At 53.1% G+C, this 24,177-nt stretch overlaps 1 protein-coding gene across 4 annotated transcripts in view; it reads left to right on the top strand.

Moving 5' to 3' along the window:
* The first annotated feature begins 7,919 nt into the window (after positions 1 to 7,919).
* DNAJC11 (DnaJ heat shock protein family (Hsp40) member C11) overlaps positions 7,920 to 24,177 on the top strand; it is a 51,302-nt gene continuing 35,044 nt past the window's right edge. For 3 of the 4 annotated variants that reach the window (XM_080656771.1, XM_080656770.1, XM_080656769.1), the window contains exon 1: positions 7,922 to 8,028. In XM_080656771.1, coding sequence (XP_080512897.1) covers positions 7,957 to 8,028 — 72 coding nt within the window. In that variant the 5' untranslated portion in view covers positions 7,922 to 7,956. Of the gene's footprint in view, positions 8,029 to 24,177 lie in introns of all 4 variants that reach the window. The other variant, XM_080656768.1, reaches the window with a different exon arrangement.

Raw genomic sequence — 24,177 nt, 5'->3', positions numbered from 1 at the left:
GGAGTAGGTCCCGAAGCTCTGCCTGGCTGGGGGGCCCATCCCAAAGTGCTCCACTGACCTGGTGTGTTCTCTTAAGAAAGAAGAGCGCTTGCCCGTCACCTGCTGCGCCTCAGGCTCAGACGGACGTGGGCTGGGCCGCAGGACTGCCCGCGGCCTCCGCCTCCCCTGGCAGCCATTGCACAAGCTGGGGCGGGGCACGCTTAAAAGACAGGAGTCGCCAAAACCGGTGTGGCTCAGTGGATAGAGCGTCGGCCTGCGGACTGAAGGGTTCCGGGTTCGATTCCGGTCAAGGGCATGTACCTTGGTTGCGGGCACATCCCCAGTGGGAGGTGTGCAGGAGGCAGCTGATCGATGTTTCTCTCTCATCGATGTTTCTAGCTCTCTATCCCTCTCCCTTCCTCTCTGTAAAATATCAATAAAATATATTTAAAAAAAAAAAAAAAAAGACAGGAGTCTGTGGCCCGAGCCAGTTCGGCTCAGTGGATAGAGCATCGACCCAAGAACAGAAGGGTCCCCGTTTGATTGCGGTCAAGGGCGCGTGCCTCAATCCCCGGCCCTGGTTGGGGAGCATGCGCAAAGCCCTCAGCTGGCATGTGTCTCTCACATTGAGGCTTCTTTCTCTGTGTCTCCTCATCCTTCCCTCTCTCTCCATCAATGGGAAGCCCTGGCCGGTGTGGCTCAGTGGATAGAGCGTCGGCCTGAGGACCAAAGGGTCCCGGGTTGGATTCCGGTCAAGGGCACACATCTCACTTACAGGCTCCTCCCCGGCCCAGGCCCTGGTCAGGGCGCATGCAGGAGGCAACCCATCGATGTGCTTCTCTCATGTAGATGTTTCTCTCTGTCTTTCCTGCTCTCTTCCATTCTCCCTAAAAATCAATGGGAAATGTCCTAACCGGTGTGGCTCTGTGGATAGAGCGTCGGCCTGCGGACTGAAGGGTCCCGGGTTCGATTCCGGTCAAGGGCATGTACCTTGGTTGCGGGCACATCCCCAGTGGGAGGTGTGCAGGAGGCAGCTGATGGATGTTTCTCTCTCATCGATGTTTCTAGCTCTCTATCCCTCTCCCTTCCTCTCTGTAAAAAATCAATAAAATATATTTTAAAAAATAATAATAAAAAATAAAAATCAATGGGAAGATATCCTTGGGTGAGGATTACCAACACAAAACAGGAATTTATCCCCCGCGGTCCTGGAGGCCAGAAGCCTGAAGTCCGGGTGTCGGGGAGCCACGCCCCCTCGGAAGACTCGGGGAGAGCCTTTCTTGCCTCTGCCACCTCCAGGGCACCTGCGCCCCTTGGCTTGCGGCTGCATCACTCGACCCAGGGGTGGGCAAACTTTTTGACTCGAGGGCCACCATGGGTTCTTAAACTGGACCGGAGGGCCGGAACAAAAGCATGGATGGAGTGTTTGTGTGAACTAATATAAATTCAAAGTAAAGGAGCGGAGGGGAGAGCAAGAGAACCGGATAGAACAGCCGGATCCGGCCCGCGGGCCGTAGTTTGCCCACGGCTCTAGCCTCTGCCTCCATCGCGCATGGCCTCCTTCCCTGGTGTCTGTCTCAAGTGTCCCTCGCCTCCTTTTCCCAAGGACCCTGTGGTGGGAGGTGGGCCCACCCTAAATGCAGGGTGATCTCATCGTGGGAGCCTTGACATCTGCAAAGACCTTTCCCCACATAAGGTCACGGTCACAGGCTCCAGGGATTTCGATGTGGACGTCTCTTTTGGGGGGACACCATTCCACTCCTTCGGCTCACGGGGCAGGCCTGTGGGCCTTAGGCTTCGGAGACGCCAGCCCAGCCTCTATCACCCTGAGCCCCGGGCACAGCAGAGCCCCTGACGTTACCATGGTGACTCTAAAGCTGAAACTTTTGTCCCTTTGTATTGTTTGCAAGGGACTCATGCCTCTGACATCACACGACTCCAAGGCGGGGGGAGGCTGTTTCTGGAGGAAACTCGTGGCTCAGAACCTTCCTGTCTTTCCTCAAACGATCGGAGTCTGTGACATTCTCGGGATTTTCCCCAAAGAGCCATTGTCCTCGGCTTAGCAACAGCCTTAAACTTGAACCGCAGTCTGACCCGTTCGGGAGGCACACCGAAGGGTGTGTAGGGGAAAGATGCTTCTCACACTCCCCACCTTCAGCGCCAGCTCCAAAGAGTCCTGGGAACCTGGAGCCCAGAGGTGCTGGCAGTCCCACGGCCAGACAGGGACAGGGTCAGGGATGGGGACGGGGCAGGACAGGGACTGGGATGGGGACAGGACAGGGACAGGACAGGGACAGGGACAGGGACAGGACAGTGACAGGGACAGGGACAGGGATGGGGACGGGGACAGGGATGGGGACGGGGATGGGGATGGGGACAGGACAAGGACAGGGATGGGGACAGGATGGGTCAGGACGGGGACAGGACAGGGACAGGGATAGAGACAGGACAGGGACAGGACAGGGACAGGGATGGGGACAGGACGGGGACAGGACAGGGATAGGGACAGAGACAGGACAGGACAGGGACAGGGACGGGGACAGGACAGAGTCAGGGACAGGACAGGGACAGGACAGAGACAGGGACAGGACAGGGACAGGGATAGGACAGGGACAGGGACAGGGACAGGACAGGGATGGGGACGGGGATGGGGGCAGGGACAGGGACAGGGACAGGGACAGGGACGGGACAGGGACGGGGATGGGGACAGGACAGGGACAGGACATGGACAGGGACAGGACAGGGACAGGACATGGACAGGGACAGGACAAGAACGGGGATGGGGACGGGGACGGGGGCAGGGACAGGGACAGCACAGGGACAGTCTCTGCAGGAAGAGCGGGTCAGGGTCTCGTGGCTGAGCCGGGCACCCAGGAGTTAGGTGCGGGGGAAGGGCCAGACGTGGGTGGGAACCTGCTCCTCCAGGGAACTTAACCCCCTCGGAGCAGATGTTTGCTCACCCTTCCCAGGATGTTCACGCACGCACACGTGGAAAAGTGAAGATTTGGGCCTGGCCAGCGTGGCTCAGTGGTTGAGCATTGACCTATGAACCAGGAGGTGATGGTTCGATTCCCGGTCATGCCCAGGTTGCAGCTCCATCCCCAGTGCGGGGGGCATATAGGAGGCAGCCGATCAATGATTCTCTCATCACTGATGTTTCTATCTCTCTCTCCTTCTCCCCTTCCTCTTTGAAATCGATAAAAATATATTTGAAAATGAATGAATGAATGAATGAATGAATAAAAGTGAAGCCTGGGTACCTTGGTCAGAGGTGCAGCCTCCTGGAGAGAATTTTGGCTGCGAGTTCTGTGGATAATTTCCTTCTCCGTGACGTACAGACGGTGTGACCGGCCTCATTTAATACATCCATCCCCTTCGGGCTCAGCGTCCTGCCGTTGGGGGCCTGGGGAGTCTGAACACGTGGCCCCACATTGCAGCCACGGCTCCAAGCGAGAGCCTACCAAGGAGGGGGGAGAGGGAGCCCCCTCTTAAAGGCAGCTCACCATTAAGGGGCTGCTGCTGCTGCTGCTGTTCTTTTAAAATCCTCACCCGAGGAGGGAGGATATTTTTTCCATGGATTTTTAGAGAGAGTAGAAGGGAGGGGGGAGAGCAAGAGAGAGGAGAGAGAAACATCGATGTGACACAGACACATGGATTGGTTGCCGTCCACACTCGCCCCGACCGGGGGTGGGGATCGGACCTGCAACCCAGGTAGGTGCCCTTGACCTGAATCAAACCCGCCGCCTCCCGGTGCACAGGCCGGCCCTCTAACCACTGAGCCACACCAGCCAGGGCACCGTGCCGTTTTTTTGTTCCCATCAGAGCTGCAAACCAAGATCAGCTGAATAGGGAAAAGTCAGAAATACGAAAGCAAAGCTCAGGGGGTCTTTTAACTTCGCTTCATAGTATCTTTATGGAAGGAGTTATGCATTTGAAAAGAAGAGGACAATTAAATACATCATCCACAAAGTTATAAAAGCCGGCCCCGCTCTGGACAAGCAGGTGGTACAGCTGCCATTAGCCGGGGGCGGGGGTGGGGGGGGCACCTACTGTCTCTGCTCCAAGAACAAGTCTCCGGGGGTGGGACCCAGGTCTGCCCTGTGCTGGTCCAGGGGCCCTGAGCATCATTACAACTACGGGGATAGACTTTCTGTCGTTGTCGGGGCTGGTGAGGGGGCAATAGAACAACGTCCGCCTAAGCCAGTGGTCGCCAAACTGCCGCTCTGTTGACTAATGAGTTTGCCGACCACTGGGATAGGGGCTTAATCACAAGGAACAACCACAGCCTGTAATTATTGGAATCGAGAGTCTAGGTCAGTGGTTGGCAAACTCATTAGTCAACAGAGCGGCAAACCGCGGCTCGCGAGCCACGATTTGCCGACCACTGGCCTAAGCGGTCACTGACAGCATCTTGGCACAGAGCGTCTACGAGAGAACTCTAAAATAAAGCGGGCGCGCCCGGCCAGCGTGGCCCAGTGGTTGAGCATCGACCTGTGAACCAGGAGGTCACGGTTCCATTCCTGGTCAAGGGCACTTGCCCGGGTTGTGGGCTCGATCCCCAGTAGGGGGCGTGAGGAGGAGCCGGTCAGTGATTCTCATCATTAATGTTTCTCTCTCTCCCTCCCCCTTCCTCTCTGAAGTCAATGAAAACATATTAAACCATGGGGTTTGCGAATAGTGTCATCACGTCTAGCCCGAGGGTCTCAAACAGAGCGATTTTGTCCCCCAAGAGTTTGGGGGCGATGTCTGGAGACGTTCTTGTTGTCACAGCTGGTGGGTGGCGGTCCCACACAGGACTCGCCCGGCACCGCATGTTCACCGCACTAAGGCTGAGCACCGGCTCTGGCCTCTCGCAGTGTCTTCAGCTTTACCTGTGCAGAACGGGAGCTGGGCTGGCCGCTGCCTCCCGCGGGCCGAGCCTCCCGCGAGGGCCACCACATGCGGGCGTGCAAGCTGCGGGCCCTCCCCAGGGTGTGCCAGGCGTGGCCCAAGCAGCGGGGACTCTGTGCTGAGTCCTGGACGCTCAGCCCCTGACCCCCGGGCGGCATCTGCTTGTCACTCGGCTTGCTGGGTGACCGTGAGGTCAGGAAACCGTCTCGGGATGCCGAAGCCACACGAAGTCAAGACAAGCAAGTCTTGACTCCAAACATAATTATTTTCTTATTGTTTAATTGTGATGAAATGCACATAACAGAAAAATTAGCATCATAACCATTTCCAAGTGTGTGGTTCAGTAGGGTGAGGTACACTGTTGTGCAACCGATCTTCAGAATCCTTTCCGCCTTCCGAAACTGAAAATACCAATTTTATTTTTTGTTTTGTTAATCTTCACCCAAGGATATTTTTCCATTGATTTTTCAGAAAGAGTGGAAGTGAGGTGGGAGGGAGGGCAGAGAGATAGAAAGAGAGAGAAAGAGAGAGAGAGAGGGAGAGAGAGAGAGGGAGGAAGAGAGAGGGGAAGACAGAGAGAAACATCAATGTGAGATAGACACACCTATCGTTTGCCTCTCACACACCCCAACCAGGGCTAGGGAACCTGCAACCAAGGGACGTGCCCTTGACCAAAATCAAACCCTGGACCCTTCAGTCCTCAGGCTGATGCTCTATCAACCTATGAACCAGGAGGTCACGGTTCAATTCCTGGGCAGGGCACATGCCCAGGTTGTGGGCTCAGAGCCCCAGTGTGGGGTGTGCAGGAGGCAGCTGATCAATGATTCTCTCTCATCATTGATGTTTCTGTCTCTCTCACCCTCTCCCTTCCTCTCTCTGGAATCAATAAAAATATATATGTATTACAAAATTATAAATATATTACATCCTATATAATAAAAGGCTAATATGCAAACCGACTGAACAGCAAAACAACTGGTGACCATGACGCACACTGACCACCAGGGGGCAGATGCTCGACGCAGGAGCTCCCACAGGGGAGCGCCGCTCCGTCAAAAGCTGGGCTCACAGCTGGCGAGTGCAGCGGCGGTAGCAGGAGCCTCTCCTGCCTCCGCTGCAGCGCTAAGAACCTCTCGGGGGGATGTCCAACTGCCGGCTTAGGCCCGCTCCCCACAGGCTGGGCTGAGGGACTCCCCCCCTCCAGTGCACGAATGTCGTGCACCGGGCCTCTGCTAGAAGTACATTAGGCTTTGCTTTACAGCTAAGCCATGCTTTCTGGCTTTACCCAACAAGAAGAAAACTAAAGTGCAAGGCTGTGAGTTAAGGGGGTGAGTTTTGTCAGCTGTTCTGGCAAGAGCAGTCCGTCGGTGTGTGTGTGAACTCACTACTGTGTACTGCTCCTGGTTTTCATGCTTCTTCCCCATCACAGGTGAAGATGTCGGAGGGAAGAAACCAAAAGGGCCAACCTCCGAAGTAACTGTACTCTCAGGCCCGTGTGGATCTAAGTTTGTTTTCCATTTGACTCGCCCACTCTCCAAGGAGCCACCGAACCGCATATCATGGGCCGCAGAGAGGGCAGAGGCAGAGCCTCCGGGAGCCGCTGTTCATTCCCGTTGGTATGAACCCTAGGGGCGGCGTTTGCCGAAGCAGAGGAAGGGTGGCAGAGAACTCCTCTCTCTCCCCAACCACGCGTATGGCCCGATTCATGTCTACAACCCTAAGGAAAAAAGGAACGTCTCAACACTGTCCTTTCTCTCGCCCAGCCGCCCTATAAGAACTTCTTAAAGACCAGCCGACCGTGGAGCCGAATCACTGCTCTTCAAAGGAGAAAAAAGCAAAGCCCATGAAAAAATTGCTGGAAAAGCGGCTGGAACTTGAGGACCTGTGAAAAGCTATTGTGGGGAAGCCTCACACAGCCAAAGAAATAGCTCTTCACTTACACCCGGCCCACAGGCCGCTGCACGGGGGCTCGGCGCTGCTGACTAACCCAGCTCAGGGCACCTCAGCGTCTCCTGCCAGAGACCCTGCCAGAGAGAGCCTCAGAGGTGGGGCAACCGGGAAGGGAGGGGAGGAGGCCCAGATGGCACGCATCTGGCCAAAAATTAGAAGAGCAAGAAATCAACTCCTCAAATCCACAGGCAGGTGTTCGGAGCCTCCCCGGAGGCCTGCTTAGGAAGGACAACAAGGATGGTCTGCACCTGTGGCTACTCAAGGCCCCACAACCGTCCCTGAGAAATCATGGACACTGGGACAGGTCACACAGGTGGCCGGAGCGCGGGAGCCCCGTGGTCCACCCTCTCTTGGATAACTGCATCCTTTCGAAGACATTTAAATTATTTAGATGGTTGTAACCGAGACATCTTTAATAATGCACCAAACAGCAGGCACCAGGTTGAAATCAATTAGACTCCACCGCTAAATTATAAGGTAGAAATTTACAGGAGAGCGGCTCGGGATGGGGCTGGAGGTGCAGACGCCTGCCAAAGACAATTAGATCAGGACCCAGATGGGGCCTGCCTCTTCATTTAAACAGCAGAAACCTGGCCCGACGCTTCCAAATATAGGGCGATAATAAGAAATGAAAATGGGAGGCCCACCCTCTGATCAAGGTTCTGGATGGTCCAGAGAAATGGTGGCAGAACAAATCCCATTTGGAGGTTTCCTGTGCAAAGACAAGACGGCCAGCGGGTGCGGCCCCGGCGGGGCTATTTGGGAAGCGGGTGCGCCCCGCACTGGGAGCCGGCCAGGCAGGCAGGGAGGTGCTGCAGGGGCCTGTCTCCGGGGCGCCCAGAGGGTGACCACCACCTCCTGTGACTGCAAAGTCTCCCTTTCCCGTCCTGGCGCGGCCCGGCTGGGCTCTAGGTGCGCGGGCAGCACGTGGAGGGGCCCCGGGCGCCGCTCCCGCCCTCGGCCGCGCGGGGGCGCAGGGTGCAGGCGCGCTGCTCTCCGGCGCGGGCGGCGGCGACGCGCCTCCGGGCCGCCAGGGGCCGCTGTGGTGCAGCCAGGCCGCCCGCCCTGTGCGCGCCGCCGGCCGCCGGTCCCTCTTGAGCACGGCCTGCCGGTTTGGCGGGGTGAAAGGTTGCGAAGATGGCGACGGCCTTGAGCGAGGAGGAGCTGGACAATGAAGACTATTACTCGTTGCTGAACGTGCGCAGGGAGGTGAGGCCTGCGGCGGGATGCCGTCAGGGCTGAGGCCGGGCCCGGCCGTTCGGGAGGGCCGGGCTGGCGGCGAGTGCCCCGTTCCCGTCGCGGGAGGCCGGGGCCGGCGAGGAGGCCGCGTGACCCCGTCTGACGTGCGCGACCGCCGGCCGATCGGGGGCCCCCACCACCCGGGCCCTCGCGCGGGGGTGTCCCGGCGGCCTGTGCCCTGCTCTCGGCGGCCAGGGCGCCGCGTGCGCTGTCCAGGCGCGGCCGGGGCCCCGCACCCGCGGGAGGGCACAGGGCTCCCGGGGAGGAGACGCAGGGGGAGTCCCAGTCCCCCAGGACCTGGGACCACGCGCGCCTCACATACCCACCCTGGTGGAGGGGCCGTGTCGTGCCATCGCCCCTGGCCGGCAGGATGGGAAACAGAGCCTTGGGTATCAAGGTCAAAGCCACCAGGCGGCCTCCGCAAGGGTCTGTCGGGCCCCTGGAGTGACCCAGGCTCCGGGGCACGCGCCTGGCGCGCTCCTCTCCCCAGAAGCTGGAGGAAGAGCCTCCCGGACCCACAGCCTCAGTTCGGAGGCTGCAGATTGGGAAGCAGCTCTGTGGCCAGGAAGGGAGTGGAGCCCCACGCGCGGCCTCGCGGGCGCGTCGATTCCCACACCAGTGCTTGTGCCCGGTCCCCTCCCAACAACATAGTGAGAGAGTGTCGGGCACGTGGGCAGGGCCCAGTAGGTGTCCTTGTTGCCTCGTGCCTTCGAGACGGGCGTGAAGGGCAGGAAGGCTTCCAAGGTCAGGGCAGAAGGTGGGGCATTTGTCTCTAAGCTGCGGGGTCCCGTCTTCCCAGCCCCGCCGGAGGACCCCTGCTGCCATCTCAGGGTTTCGAGTGATCGGAACTAGCAGGTTTGGCTGTTCAGGGCCGAGCTGGTCTGCGTGGTGCCCAACAGCTCACGTGTCGTCCCCCCCAGTGCCCACTTCGTGCAGGGCCACCCTGCTGAACGAACACATTACCTCCCGTGATTCTCGCGTGAGCCCTTGAGGTCGGTGTCGTGATATCCTTGGCTCATGGCGGGGAAAATTGAGGCAGAGCGAGAGGAAGTCACCGGCCCACAGGCACACCTCTGGGAAGTGCAGGAGCCCGAGTTCAGCCCTGGGTTGTCACCCTCGCTTCCCGGCCCTCAGACCACAGAGCTGCCGGCTCTGGGACTGTGTTCTGGGGAACCCCGCGTGAAAACCCCTCAAACGTTAGGTACTTTGAAAACCCAGTGAGATATTTTTGGGAATTAGAAGTCATGTTAGGCTGTCATAGAGCTTTGTGTAACTTAACAACAGCGAGCGAGGCTTTGGGTAAATCACTTTGGCCTTTGGTTTCTTCCCGCCCGCCCCCCTCCCCCCCCAATCCTCACCCAAGGACATGCTCATTGATTTGAAAGAGGGACATGGATGTGAGCATCTGCTGTCTCCCATATTGGCTCCAACCGGGGACTAAACCGTAACCTGGGTATGTGCCCTGACCAGGAATCGAACCCACGACCTTTCAGTGTTCAGGACGACCCTCCTGAACGGAGCCACAAGGACAGGGCTCTTGCCCTTTTAATGAAGCTGTCTGGCTAGTTATTCTTCAAGCTTTCTGCAGTTCTTAAAAGCAAAGCAGGTGATGAAACTAGCTTTTCTGAAGTCAGCCTTCCTTATCCCTTTATAGTTAGTCTGGGTTATCAGTAATTTAGCTGCCACTGACCTGTTTACCAGACTTACAGAATACTAGCTGCAAATCATCAGAAATGGCTATACTAATAGGCTTAGCCAGACTCCTAGGTAAACATTTGTCAAAAGTATATCTTGAAACTGTTGGAATCTGAGGACCTGTCATTGTTCCTGGACTGAAGGGCGGGAGCCAAACAGATACTTCTTTTAGAAAGTTTTACTGCTACCACCCTAACGGGTGTGGCTCAGTGGATAGAGCATGGGCCTGAGACTGAAGGGTCTCAGGTCCGATGCCTGTCAAGGGCATGTACCTCAGTTGCAGGTTGGATCCCTGGCCCTAGAGGCAACCCATCGATGTTTCTCTCTCTTGGTCTCACCCCCTCCCTTCTACTCTCTAAAAATCAATGGAAAAATATCCTCAAATGAGGATTAGCAAAAATCAAATAAAATCCCCAAATATTTTTTTTAGAAAGTTGACTACTACCAATGAGTGAAGGCTCTTCCCACATTTATGACTATAAGCGAAATCCCTGTGGAACATGTCCTTTCGCTGACGTCATTTTGTGTGGCCTTTGTCAACAAACTCCATGTTGAAGGTGTGCCGCCGACTTTATCTCCTGAGTCTGTAAGATAAGCTCTGAAGGGGGGTCTCTGGACTTGACATTTACTAGGACCTTTTTGTGAAATCAGAAGGCAACCTGAAGGTAAAACAACGTTTCGTTGGAGAGTGAGAGAAAAAATAGAAGTCATCTTATTTCTTACATGTGTGGCTGGAAGTGGACAGTAACACCCGTTTTTTGTTGTTTTTTTTTTTTTTATATATTTTATTGATTTTTTACAGAGAGAAAGGGAGAGGGATAGAGAGTTAGAAACATCTATGAGAGAGAAACATCGATCAGCTGCCTCCTGCACACCCCCCACTGAGGATGTATCCACAACCAAGGTACATGCCCTTGACCGAAATTGAACCTGGGACCCTTCAGTCCGCAGGCCGACGCTCTATCCACTGAGCCAACCGGTCAGGGCAGTGACACCCGTTTTGTTTGCTGCTAGCTTCTGATGCCACGTAGCGTAACTGGAGGAGGTGAGAGCATTCCCACCAGGACATCGCAGGGCCTTCACTCAGTGTTCCGGAAGTTCAGAGACTTCTCCCTGGGAGTCTCAAATGGAAGCAACCTGGAAATTCTGGTTAGAAATGTAAAAATTAGAAAAATAAATAGATAAATAAAGAGACAAATAAATCAACAAATAAAAATGTGAAAGTTAGAATCAGAATACATAGTTACAATTGGAGTAATTAGAAATGTCAAAAATCAGCTTAAGAATCTTCCTTCCGCCTGGCCAGGTAGCTCCGTTGCTTTGGAGCATCATCCCTGTATGTCAAGGTTGCAGGTTTGATCCCCCATCAGCACACATACAAGGGACACCCAATGAATGAATGCGTGGATAAGTGGAACAACAAGTCAGTGTTTCTCTCTCTCTCTCTCTCCCCCCTCCCTTCCTCCCTCCCTCTCTCTAAAATCAATGAATGAAAACAAATTTTTTAAAGGAAGAAGAGCCTGGCTGATGTGGCTCAGTGGTTGAGCATCAACCCAGGAAACCAAGAGAGATCACTGGTTCAGTTTCCAGTCAGGGCACATGTCCGAATTGCAGGCTTGATGTTTCTATCTCTGTCCCTCTCCCTTCTTCTCTAAAAACCAGTAAAAACACATTTTAAAGAAAAAGGTTCCCTTAAAAAAAAAAAAAAAAAAGAATCACCCCCGCTTTTAAACTTTAGAATATCCCCTCAGTTATGGTCCAGAGAGTGAAGCAGGCAGCTAGTCAGGTTCTGCCATAAAAAAGACACGTGTGATTGTGAATGACCCTTTCTCTGGTGTTCTGGATCTCTTGTTTACAGAGTGGCCATTGCCTGTCGCACGCTGAGGGAAAGGAATAATTTATCATTACCTGGGTACACCAAAACCAGGTCAGCGTCTCTGCCTCACTGTAGTCAGAGGCATCATGACGGCCTAAAATCTAACTGATCTGAGATTTCTGAGACGATTTTCCAAAATTTATTTGGAGAAAAGATTCCTGAATAATAAATCGGAGTAAAATTACTTTGATCTTTGTACTTTTTTTTAGACATTTTAATTGATACATTTTAAACCTAATTTATTTCTGAATAATGGATAATTTCTACTTATCAATGTTGAATTACCTTCGAAAGCGTTTCATTTTTACACATCACTCAGCAATGTTCATATCCAGTTTTAAGATCTTGGTCCCAGTCAATTTAGCTTTAAAGGAGCCAATCCCTTTTCAAGTTTTAAACAAACAAAAAAAACAACACAGTTAAATAAACTTTAAAAGGTTTTCTTTCTTGAGATCAGCATTCTGGGATCTTCATCCTTCCACAACAGTGATGACACGAGAATCATGACCTACCAATAAAACGTTTCCCCAAAGTTCCTGCATTCTCCTTCCCTGGTAGAGGGCACGCTGTTCTTCCCACGGTTGTTGGTTGTCTGGTTTCTCAAGTTCAGCCCACACCAGGGAGTGGGCTCAACATCTGAGTTTGAATTGTAGATGGGAGGAAAGCCATTTCTCACAAAGGCACCCACGCCCCCAGCCAGCACGGGCTGGCCAGCTGCAGAAATTGAGCACAAAGGGCTCAGCTAAGTCCTGTGCCCACACAGGTCCCGCTAAAGCAGTGAGGTGCTGTGTGTTCATTCGTTCATGGCTTACCTAACCTCACGCTGGGTCTGCGTGAGCCATTTAAAGATGGGTCTGGCCCTAGCCGGTTTGGCTCAGTGGATAGAGTGTCGGCCTGGGGACTGAAGGGTCCCGGGTTCGATTCCGGTCAAGGGCATGTACCTTGGTTGCGGGCACATCCCCAGTAGGGAGTGTGCAGGAGGCAGCTGATCGATGTTTCTCTCTCATCAATGTCTCTAACTCTCTATCCCTCTCCCTTCCTCTCTGTAAAAAATCAATAAAATATATTTAAAAAAAAAAAAAAAAAAAAAGATGGGTCTGAGAAGGTCATTCCTTGGGGAGTTTCCCATCCACAGTACGTTCAGAAGTTCCGCGGTTACAGCAGGGAGCCTGGTTACGCTGCGTTGGGCAGGTAGTGGTAAGCGAGCCCTGGTTGTCTGAACACCTAACACGCAGATGATCACATTCCTAAGGCATCGTATAGAAAAGGGGCTGAGGAGCCCTGGCCCGTTTGGCTCAGTGGATAGAGTGTTGGCCTGTGGACCGAAGGGTCCCGGGTTTGATTCCGGATGTGCGGGAGGCAGCCAATCGATGTGTTTCTCTCCGTCTTTCCCTCTTCCACTCTCTCTAAAAATCAATGGGTAAATATCCTTGGGTGAGGGTTAAAAAAAAAGAGGCCTAGGAGCAGGAGTTGTAGCCCACGATGCCACTCGGGTGACCTTGACCAAGTCCTCGCAAAGTCTCCACTTAATGACAGCTGTCCTTCTTAGAGCTATTGCGAGTATTCGGGGCTCTGCTGCGAGGCCTGCGCGAATCCCGCCTTCACCGTTCCGGGAGTTTCGTGCCCCTGCTCGGTTAACCTTCTTGCCTTTTCTTTGACATTGAAGTGTTAGTTAGCATCTAACCAAGTATTAATAAGCACTTACTGTGTGTTGGATGTTGGGAGCATTGCAGTGGAGTAAGGAAATGTACACAGTGCCTGACGGAAGCGGATATTCAGATGAGATTTCCTGTTAGTTTTTGAAGTTTGGTAAGCATGAGATTTTGCTGATGTTAAAAAGGCGTACATGTGCATAGAAAGCGGTGGTATGCTTTGTCCTGGCTAAATTTGCTGTCCGTCTGTTGTGCTAATAAAAAACCTAGTACCAGAACTTAGGGCTAGCAGTAGCTCTGACTTCCCAAAGCTTTCTTTGCTCTTTCTGTTCAAAGTACCAAGTGTTTTTTTTTTTTTTTTTTACTTCAAAAGACAGTTTTCTCTCTGAACTCTGCTTCCTGCAAGTCATGCGTTTGACTTGGAGGGCGTGGGGAGGGGCTCCCAGAAGCTGGGCTAAGCCTGGGAGTAGGGTGCAGGCACAGTGCAAACAGGCAGAGTGGGACCCGAAGATACAGCTGTGGGCGCTGTCAGCTCTGGTGGGGCGGGCAGGGAGGAGGACTCCACGGAGGCAGAGGCTCTGCCAGGCCCAGTCCAGAAGGGCGCCTGGTGGTCCTGCCTCGAGGTGGGGCGGGAACTGTTAGGAGACCCAGCTCGTTCCGCTGACATCTCATCATGTGGTCAGCAAACATCGTGGGGTTAAATTGAAAAATGTGTTTTCTTTAATGAACCATAAGCTAGTTATTACTTGGCTGCTTTGGGCGTTTCAAACAATTGCCTCTTGAAAGTTTAATGCTCTGGTTCTGCATTATCTACCCAAATACCTTTCTTTTTTTTCCCCTTTTGCTTTCTTAAAGAGAATTCAATTGAAAGCTTTTCTCTTTGCCATGCGTGCAGTGATAACACGTGGATCGGGAAATACGGGGCATACAAGCAGCACGTTTTGTGCGGCTATGGAATTTGAGTGTTTACCTTTTTTTTAAAAAAAATACATTTTATTGATTTTTTACAGAGAGGAAGGGAGAGGGATAGAGAGCCAGAAACATCGATGAGAGAGAAACATCGATCAGCTGCCTCCTGCACACCTCCCACTGGGGATGTGCCCGCTGCCAAGGCACATGCCCTTGACCGGAATCGAACCCGGGACCCTTCGGTCTGCAGGCCGACGCTCTATCCACTGAGCCAAACCAGTCAGGGCTGTGTTTACCTTTTTATTAAACTTTTCATTTTACGTTTGTATTTTATTTATGCCCTGCCTTGTTCACGGCAGGATTTAAAACAACTTACAGCCGAAACCGGTTTGGCTCAGTGGATAGAGCGTCGGCCTGCGGCCTCCCGGGTTCAGTTCCGGTCAAGGGCATGTACCTTGGTTGCGGGCACATCCCCAGTGGGAGGTGTGCAGGAGGCAGCTGATCGATGTTTCTCTCTCATCGATGTTTCTGGCTCTCTATCCCTCTCCCTTCCTCTCTGTAAAAAATCAATAAAATATATTTTAAAAAAAAATAAAAAAAATAAAACAACTTACAGATAAATAAATAAAATAGAATAAATGTCGGAAAGGGCCGCACACAAAAAATAAAAGAGCGCTGGGAACATCGCTGTTGTTACCGCTGTCGTGGCACCCGCGTCCTGCAGACCCCACGCCCCTGGAAAAGCTCGTAGTGGACGTGGTGCCTCCTTCGAGACGAGAGGATCCTGTTTGGACCCGGGCCCGCACGCACTCGGTGCACAGTGTTCCCTCGCTGGCTTGCAGGAGCCAGAGCATTCCTCAGCATTAAAATGCCAACAGACATCAACCACAAGGCGTCTGCCCGAGTGGGCAGGTATAGCAGATGGACACGGACGAGAGAAGGTATAAGGTCAGGCTCTTAGGGAGAAAGAAGCCACGCTCTGGATGTGGAGATAGGATCCAAACCATTAATTTTGACCCAGAAAGGAACTTGAGCTCATTTCTCTAAGACATTGGCCTTTTTTTTTTTTTTTTTTTTTTAACTGTTGTGTCTCAAGGGCACCAGATACACAGATGGGCGTGCCCGGGAAGAGAAATGAAAACAAAATTGTACCGTGGCAGGAAAGTATTTCCTAGGCCCTTGGAATGACCTCTGATCAGGAATCAGGATTTCTGCGGTTTGGGCCCAGCCGTGCTCACGCTGTGGTCAGCAGAGACGTGCACTGGAGGACAGGGGTCACCCTCTGCCCCATCACCCTTAAAGGTCACGCTTTCTTAGTGTTTATAGAGTTCTGTCATTACTAGTTGCCTAATACTTTTTTTGTTGTTGTTTTTAATTTTTGTATTGATTTTAGAGAGGAAGGGAGAGGGATAGAGAGAGATAGAAACATCAATGATGAGAGAGAATCATTGATCAGCTGCCTCCTGCACACCCCCTACTGGGGATCGAGCCCGCAACCCAGGCATGTGCCCTTGGCCGGAATCGAACCTGGGACCCATCAGTCCACAGGCCGATGCTCTATCCATTGAGCTAAACTGGCTAGGGCTTTTTGTTGTTGTTTTTGATCCTTACCCGAGGACATGTTCATTGATTTTTAGAGAGAGGGGAAGGGAGAGAGAGAGAAACATAAATCGGTTGCCTCCTGTACAAGCCCTAACCAGGCCAGAACCGAACCCGTGACCTTTCTGTGCATGGGACGACGCTCAACCAACTGGACCACACCGGCCAGGGCAGCCTAGTACCTTTTTGAACTTAACGTTACATTTTGAGGGTTAATGCATTCCGTAAATTTCGTAATTCTTTCCTTCTAAGTGGAACGTACTTCAGGTTCAAAGGTTATTCCTGGGTGTAGAAACCTGGAACGGTTTGGTCAACCTCCTGTTCGGCTTTTCTGGCTTGTTCGTGAGGTGATTGTTTATCTCGTAAGCCCACCTGTCCCAGATGAAGAGCCTGAAAATGGCTGCAGGGGGCCCGCTTCCAGAACACTGTGAGATGCAGCGTGTCCGCCCCGCCCTTACACTCAGCCCGGGCCTCGCATGCTGGGCGCCTGTGGGCGGGTGGGGGGTTGCCTGGAAAGGCTGAAGACCTGGCCACGGAGCCGGGAGAGGCCGAAGACCCGGCCACGGAGCCGGGAGAGGCGTCAAGGCTGAAACAGCAGAGCCCTTGAAGTCGGTGTGAGTCAGACTCCCTCGCAGCCTCGTCTGGGGCGAGTTCCTGCACTTCTCTGGGCCGTTTCTTTATCTGCCAAAGCCAGACCAGAAGTTCACTGCCGAGGGCTGCTGGGAAAACGAGGCGAGAGAGCTTACCTAGTAATGGGCGCATCGTATGGAAAGTAGATGCCGGCACCTTTTTATCGCTAGCATGAGCGTAAGAGTCCTAAGGAATGCTCTTATTGATTGGTTGGAGTTGTTTTATGTAATTTGGGTGTCTTCTGTCTGAGGGGTTTGTAACTGTCTGATCCCTCTGTAGGTTGCCTCTCACTCTCCAAAAGCGATCTGTTTTATGAAACACAGTTCCGTTTGAGCCAGGCTACACGTTAGGAAGTTCTAGCCAGCTTCTGGGTCGGGGTTCATCATCAGGTAAACTCTTGCATCGTAGACAAGTCATTTAATCTTTTTGGTCCCCACTATTTTATGTGTGAAATGGGGGTTCCAATACCAGCCTTAAGACTGTGATGGTCAGTCCTGAACAAGGAGCCGGCAGGGGAAGTATTCTATGGCTGTCAGTCTGTCCAGATGCACTTGTGACGTCATTGGCCACCTTCAGTCCCCGTCAGCTCCCGGGGGCTCCTTGCTCCTCTTTGTCACCTCGCCGGGCGGGGCTCATTCTCTGTCCTCAGAATTTCCCCAGGTTCAGTGCTGCACACACACACACACACACACACACACACACACACACACACCCCGCCCCCAGCAAGGCCCCCTTTCAGCTGTGCTTTGACACACACACACACACACACACACACACACACTCCCCGCCCCCAGCAAGGCCCCCTTTCAGCTGTGCTTTGGCACACACACAGGCGCACGCACACCCACACACTCACGCACACACACTCACACACACACACCAGTGAGGCCCCCTTTCAGCTGTGCTTTGGCACACACAGACACACACACAGACACACACACACTCTCTCTCGCACACACACTCACACACACACACCAGTGAGGCCCCCTTTCAGCTGTGCTTTGGCACACACAGACACACACACACACTCTCTCTCGCGCACACACACACACACACACACCCACACACCAGCGAGGCCCCCTTTCAGCTGTGCTTTGGCACACACATACACACGCACACACACACACACAGAGACACACACACTCTCACACACACACACACACACACCAGCGAGGCCCCCTTTCAGCTGTGCTTTGGCCCAGCCTCCATCTGCCCCTGGCATTGTGCTTACTTGGTCACTTCAGCGTCTCTAAGCCTGACTGCCGCCCGCTTCTCCCGGACCCGTGCGTCTCTTCTCCGTGTCCCATTGGGTCCCTTTAGGCTGGCCCACGGGTCACCCAGTCAGGAATCCTCGCTGCAGCCCCTCATCCCTTCTTTTCCTTGGTGATTTCTAGGCCTGCACACCATCCACCCTCATTTCTCTGTAGTTTTCTTCCGTCTCTGGTTTTGATTTCTGACCATTTTAGCTAAGCGATACCAAATGAGTACTAACGAAGCGTCTGATCGTATCGTTTTCCTGCCCAGAAACCTTGTGTGCCTGCCCCGGTTTACTGGGCCAGGGTCCACGCTCGGCTCCTTTTTAAAGGCCCTCCTTAGGGGTTGGGGACTCTGCCTGCTTCGCGATGTTCTGCCTTTTCCACGAAGCTCCACGGCATCCTACAGTCAAAAGGCTTACTGTTACCCCCAGCACAGCGTGGCACTTACTGATGTCTGCGGAATCAATGAGCAGGTGCATTCATTTCTTACCTGCTTTCTGTCTACTTATTTCCTCCCTCCCCCCTCCCTCCCTCCCTTCCTCCCTTCCTTCCTTTTTCACCCAAGGATATTTTCCCATTTTCTTAGGGAGAGTGGAAGAGAGAGGGAAAGACAGAGAGGAACAGCAATATGAGAGAAACACATCGATGGGTTGCCTCCTGCATGAGCCCTGACCAGGGCCTGGGCCGGGGAGGAGCCTGCAACCGAGGCATGTGCCCTTGACTGGAATGGAACCCAGGACCCCTTGGTCCGTAGGCCAACGCTCTATCCACTGAGCCACACCGGCCAGGGCTTATATTCCTTCCTTTAGGGCATTTGTCCCCCTGAAATACCCTGCCTGTGTTGGGTACCTCCGCAAGTCAAAACCCACCTTCTGCATTCCCATTAGATCCCACCGCCCCGCCTCTGTGAGGTTTTCTTGGCCTTCTCACTGCCCGGAACTTACTTCCCCACCATTAGCGTTTCTGTAGTTAAATCGTGTGTGGGGCTTTTTGTGGCATATACATATATATAAGTATATATACATATATATTTCAGAGAAGAAGGGAGAGAGAGAGAGAAACATCAATAATGAGACAGAATCATTGATCAGCTGCTTCCTGCAGGTCTCACATTGGGGATCAAACCCGTGACCTTCTGGTTCATAGGTCAGTGCTCAGCCACTGAGCCCTGTGAGGGTTTTTAGCGGACACACACGTCCACATCTAGTCTGTGATCCCCTCGCAGGTAAACAGCGCCACGCTCCCCTGGCCCAGGTGTGTTCTGCCTGTGGGACACGTTGTGTTCTCGAGGATCACATTGCAATTCTGGCAACAAGTCATTCTAGAGGAACTTCCTGGAAGGAGTTCACCAAGTGTCCGTGTGGAGCAATCTAAATGTTCACTTTTAAAAATTGTTTACAGCCGAAACCGGTTTGGCTCAATGGATAGAGCGTCGGCCTGTGGACTGAAAGGTCCCGGGTTCGATTCCGGTCAAGGGCATGTACCTTGGTTGCGGGCACATCCCCAGTGGGAGGTGTGTAGGAGGCAGCTGATCGATGTTTCTCTCTCATCAATGTTTCTAGCTCTCTATCTCTCTCCCTTCCTCTCTGTAAAATATCAATAAAATATATTTTTTTAAAAAAATTGTTTACAGTCAGTTACAAGAGGAAGAGAGCAAATTCAAACACATCCTTTATGCTGGAGCCCAGATGAGCCAGGCCCAGGAGCCTCCGTCCGAGTCCGCGTCCATGCTGGCCTTCCCTGCGGGGCCTGTCCCTTCCCCGTCGGCCAGACGTGGGCTGTCTGCCTTGTTTCCTTGTTGCGGTGGTGAAAGGTCGCTTGTTGGCCACCTTTAATGGAGCAGCAGCAATGGCGCTTGGAGTAAGTCAGTGTCAGGGGCATCGGGTTTCTTGTACAGTTTTGGCTGTTGGCGGTTAAGCAGCTGGATTTTTACCCGAGACCTGGGTTAGCCCCCGCTGAGTTTCTGTTCTACTTGGAAGCTCCTTACGGAGGTGGGTCAGGCAGGGTGAGCGGCCCCACCACACGCCGCCAGGGGGGTCTGTCGCAGCGCAGGCCGAAGCCGCGTGCGGGAGCTGCTCCGCACCTCAGTGGACAGCGCGAGAGCTGCGGTGACCAGGGCAGCTGCGTCCGCGTGCGGGGTTCCGCGAGAAGCTTCAGACTGGGCGGGAACCTTCACGAAATGCAGGAGGACCTGTGTCCAGGTGCAGCGCAGGGGTGCGTGTTAGTGCCTGGCGAGGGGTGGCCTCGTCTCCGTATTGACACTCGTGCCCGCTCAGTGACGCCAGATCATCCCCGCGCGCTTTCTCCTCGTGCAGCAGCTCCTTGGCTCCGGGGCCCAGGCTCGCTGCTAATTAGTGCCAGAGCCTGTTTTTTCCCTTTAAATTGTATGAGCACCAAGCATCATTAAAAAAATTACAGGTTTTTATTAGCTGCTGCAGCTTATGTCAGTCTGATTGTCATGGAACATATGGACAGTAATGAATCTTCAATTGTGGTAATTAGGCAAACGTCCCAAAATCTAATTGAATATAGTTTGTGGGGACTTTGTTGCTGAAATGCAGCAATGTAGATACTGCCTGGAAGTTTGAGCTTGAAATTAGAGGCGTCAGCAGCAAAAATCCCGGTGGCTTTGCTGTTCCTTGGGGGGGCGTGGGTCTGAGCTATTACGTTGTTACTCACTCGCTCTGATAGGTCTTCCGTGTTGGATGAGGTGGCATCCTGGTAGCTGTCAGTGCCCACCCAGCCTCACTGGTCTTCGCTGCCCAGCTCACAGTAGGGCTGTGCTTCCTGGTTCCCTGGTGGTCGCCGGAGGCCCTGTGATTAGTTCTAGCGGTGACGTGAGCGGAAGCCGTGTGTCAAGCTCAGGCTGGGGCATTCAGATGCCGGTGTGAGCCTCGGTGTGTCCTGCTCCTCCCTTGACCTCGGTGACAGCAGTGGTTCCAGAGGGTGGCTGTCCGTCAGCCTGGGGCCTGCGGACATGGCCAAGCAGATCGCTAGCTGGCCGGCGGTGGACGTGTGCGTGAGGAAGAAGTAAACCTTTGGGATGTTTGGGTTTTTGTTACCACAGTATCCTGAAACCCAGCAATGCTCAGACGTCTTGCTGTCAAGACCCTGTTACAGTCTTAAATTACTGTGGACCCCGAAGAGCTTTGTTTACATGGGTTATAGCTAACAGTATGTAATTAGAAACTAAACTGGAGGGTTGGTAAAATATTATAAAACAAGACAAAGTGTACTTCTAGATATCAGTATAATAAGCACAAGGAAGACTTAAGGATTTCAAAATATCTATGTATTGAAAAATAATATATACAGACTAGAGGCCTGGTGCACGAAATTCGTGCAAGGGGGGGTGGGTTGTCCCTCAGCCCAGCCTGCATCCTCTCCAATATGGGATCCCTCGAGGGATGTCTGACTGCCCAGGTAGGATCGGGCCTAAACGGGCAGTCGGACATCCCTCTCACAATCCAGGACTGCTGGCTCCCAACTGCTCACCTTCCTGCCTTCCTGATTGCCCCTAACCGCTTCTGCCTGCCAGCCTGATCACCCCCTAACCACTCTCCTGCCAGCCTGATTGATGCCAAACTGCTCCCCTGCCAACCTGTTTGCCCCTAACTGCCCTCCCCTGCAGGCCTGGTCACCCCTAACTGCCCTCCCCTGCAGGCCTGGTCACCCCTAACTGCCCTCCCCTGCAGGCCTGGTCCCTCCCCAACTGCTCTCTGCTGCAGGTCCGGTCACCCCCAACTGCCCTCCTCTGCAGGCTTGATCGCCCCCAACTGCCCTCCCTTGCAGGCCTGGTCCCTCCCAACTGCCCTCCCCTGCTGGCCATCTTGTGGTCGCCATCTTGTGACCACATGAGGGCAGGCATCTTGTGTGTTGGAGTGATGGTCAATCTGCATATTACTCTTTTATTAGATAGGATATCTGCAGCTACCAGCAGATATAACTAAGCAACTGAAGAGGGTGCTCCATTTTCTCTTAGAATTCTAGTGCAGGGACCTCTCTGAATCAATGTGACAACACGTATTCCAAGAATATGTCCCACTCTGCTCGGACTTCCATCTCCCTCCCAGAGCAAGCTGCAGCCGTGAGCGCCAGTAGCTAGTAAGTACACAGTAAAATAACTGAGAGCCAATTGAGTTAATCTCTGAAAACTCATATTTATACACTAAAACTACCACTAGAAATTTCTAGAAAATGTAAGAATACACACGTATACATTTCATTAGCCATCAGAACAATGATGTCATTGCACATCATGTGGCCTCATGAGGAAAGGGCGAAAACAGCCTAGCGTTACTGTGAACATAGTTTGATCTGTGGACCCCGACAAGGCTCTGAGGGACTCCCAGGGGCCGCGCCCACCTGGAGAAGCCTGCCCCGCCCGTCCCATCCCGTCCCATCCCGTCCCGTCCCGGGTCAGACCCTGGTGCTCACGGCTGCAGCTTGCCCTGGGAGGCAGAGATGGGAAGTCCGAGCAGAGTGGGGCATATTCTTGGAATACGTGTTGTCACATTGATTCCAGAGAGGTCCCTGCACTAGAATTCAAATAAGAGAAAACGGAGCAACCCCTTCAGTTGCTTAATTATTTAAGGGAAGCAAATGTGATGAGATTGGAGTCAGGAGACTTTTCCAAGCATGATGCCACAGCACAGACCAGAAAAGACACAATTGATAGCTTTGATTTTGTAAAAATGAGAAACTTCTGAGTTTGTTACCAGAAAAAAACTAAAACCTTAAAAAAATCATAACACAAAAGACGCAAAGGAATCTCCAATGTATTTATTTGGTAAAAGATTCACGTTTCTGATCTGTATAAAGAACTCCTGGAAATCGGAAAGAAAGGCGGATTCCCTGAGGAAAGCAGCGCGAAGGAAACGAACAGGTTATTTCTGGAGAAGAAATGGAAAATGCAAATAACGTGTGGGAAAGGCTCCCCCTCCCCGGTGAACAAGCAGGTGCCATTTCACACACGCGTTTCTCTTTCTCCCTCTGAAAATCAATAAGAAAGTAAGATACGTAAAACCGAGTACCCTTTTTGTCTGCAGGTGGACAGAGTTTCTCCTTTTCCGTGGTAGTTCTCAGTGCTGATGAGCTGAGAGGTGAGAGGCGTTCGCTGCCAGTGCAGGAGACGGGCTGTGTGCCCCGATTAATCCAACCCTCGTCGTTAGAGCCTACAGTAGAGGGCGAGAGGGGCACCCCAGCAAAGGCAGGCCGTCCCCCTTCCCACTTGCTCGCTGGCGCTCCCCGAAGGGACTAGCTCTCACTGAGGAAGACTCCCCCGTGAACCTCCGGGCCGCTCCGGGCACTTCCCGAGAAGCTCATCGGACCAGGGCAGTTCACACAGAGCTTCCGGTGGCTCTGGAGCACCCTCCCGTTCCGTGTAGAGCGCTTGCCAGAGAACATGAGACGGCGAGGGCAGGGTCCCGTGGGAGATTCTGAGCCCACACGGACAGCGAGGAGAAATGGCAAGGAAGCGGAGGACGGTGCTGGGGGTTCGAAACGAGATTGTCCTCAGAGAGAGGACATGCAAAACATAAAAGCATGCTGGTACTTTTGGAAGACATGTGTTAAAAAGGAGCACTTGAGCCAAAACCGGTTTGGCTCAGTGGATAGAGCGTCAGCCTGCGGACTGAAAGGTCCCAGGTTCGATTCCGGTCAAGGGCATGTACCTTGGTTGCGGGCACGACCCCAGTAGGGGGTATGCAGGAGGCAGCTGATCGATGTTTCTCTCTCATCGATGTTTCTAACTCTCTATCCCTCTCCCTTCCTCTCTGTAAAAAATCAATAAAATATATTTTTTTAAAAAAGGAGCACTTGGAGGTTAAAAATAAGATAAGCCCTGGCGGGTAGCTCAGTGGTTAGAGCAGTGGCCTGCGCACTGAGAAGTCAAGGGCACGTAAATAAATAAGATGTCAAACTAAAATGCAGGGGAAGACATTATTCAATGAATAGGAGAAAATTTCTCAGAATTAAGAGGTGGGAGACTGTGAAAAGGGCCAGTGAAGCAACTAGCACCAGTAGTTGGAGGGAAACCGTAGGTCAGGGGTCCTCAAACTACAGCCCGCGGGCCACATGCGGCCCGCTGAAAACATGTATCCGGCCCGCCGGGTGCCGCTGCCTGTCCTGCTTAGCAGCCGACGTGTCCCGGGCCCGCAGTGCGCATAGGAATTGTTCATAGTTTTTTTTTAAACTATAGTCCGGCCCTCCCACGGTCTGAGGGACAGGGACCTGGCCCCTGTTTAAAAAGTTTGAGGACCCCTGCGTAGGTGAAAGACAGCCCCCCCGGTTCCCAAACAGGCCACGGAGGGTCGGAAGGTGAATCTCACCAGCAGCTGAGAGCTGGGAGCCAGTGGAGCAGGACAGGGAAACCCTGAGGGCAAAATGCTTCCACGCCGGATCCCACACTCAGCCCGCTGTGGGAGTCCAGGCAGCAGGCGAGTAGCCAAGTGTACCAGCTGTTCCATCCCGCCGGCCGCCGTGCAGGGCACTGCTGGGGTTC

The sequence above is a fragment of the Plecotus auritus genome, assembly GCF_963455305.1.
Source record: "Plecotus auritus genome assembly, chromosome: 2".
In the NCBI taxonomy this organism is placed as follows: Eukaryota; Metazoa; Chordata; class Mammalia; order Chiroptera; family Vespertilionidae; genus Plecotus; species Plecotus auritus.
This window is presented reverse-complemented; position numbering and strand designations above follow the sequence as displayed.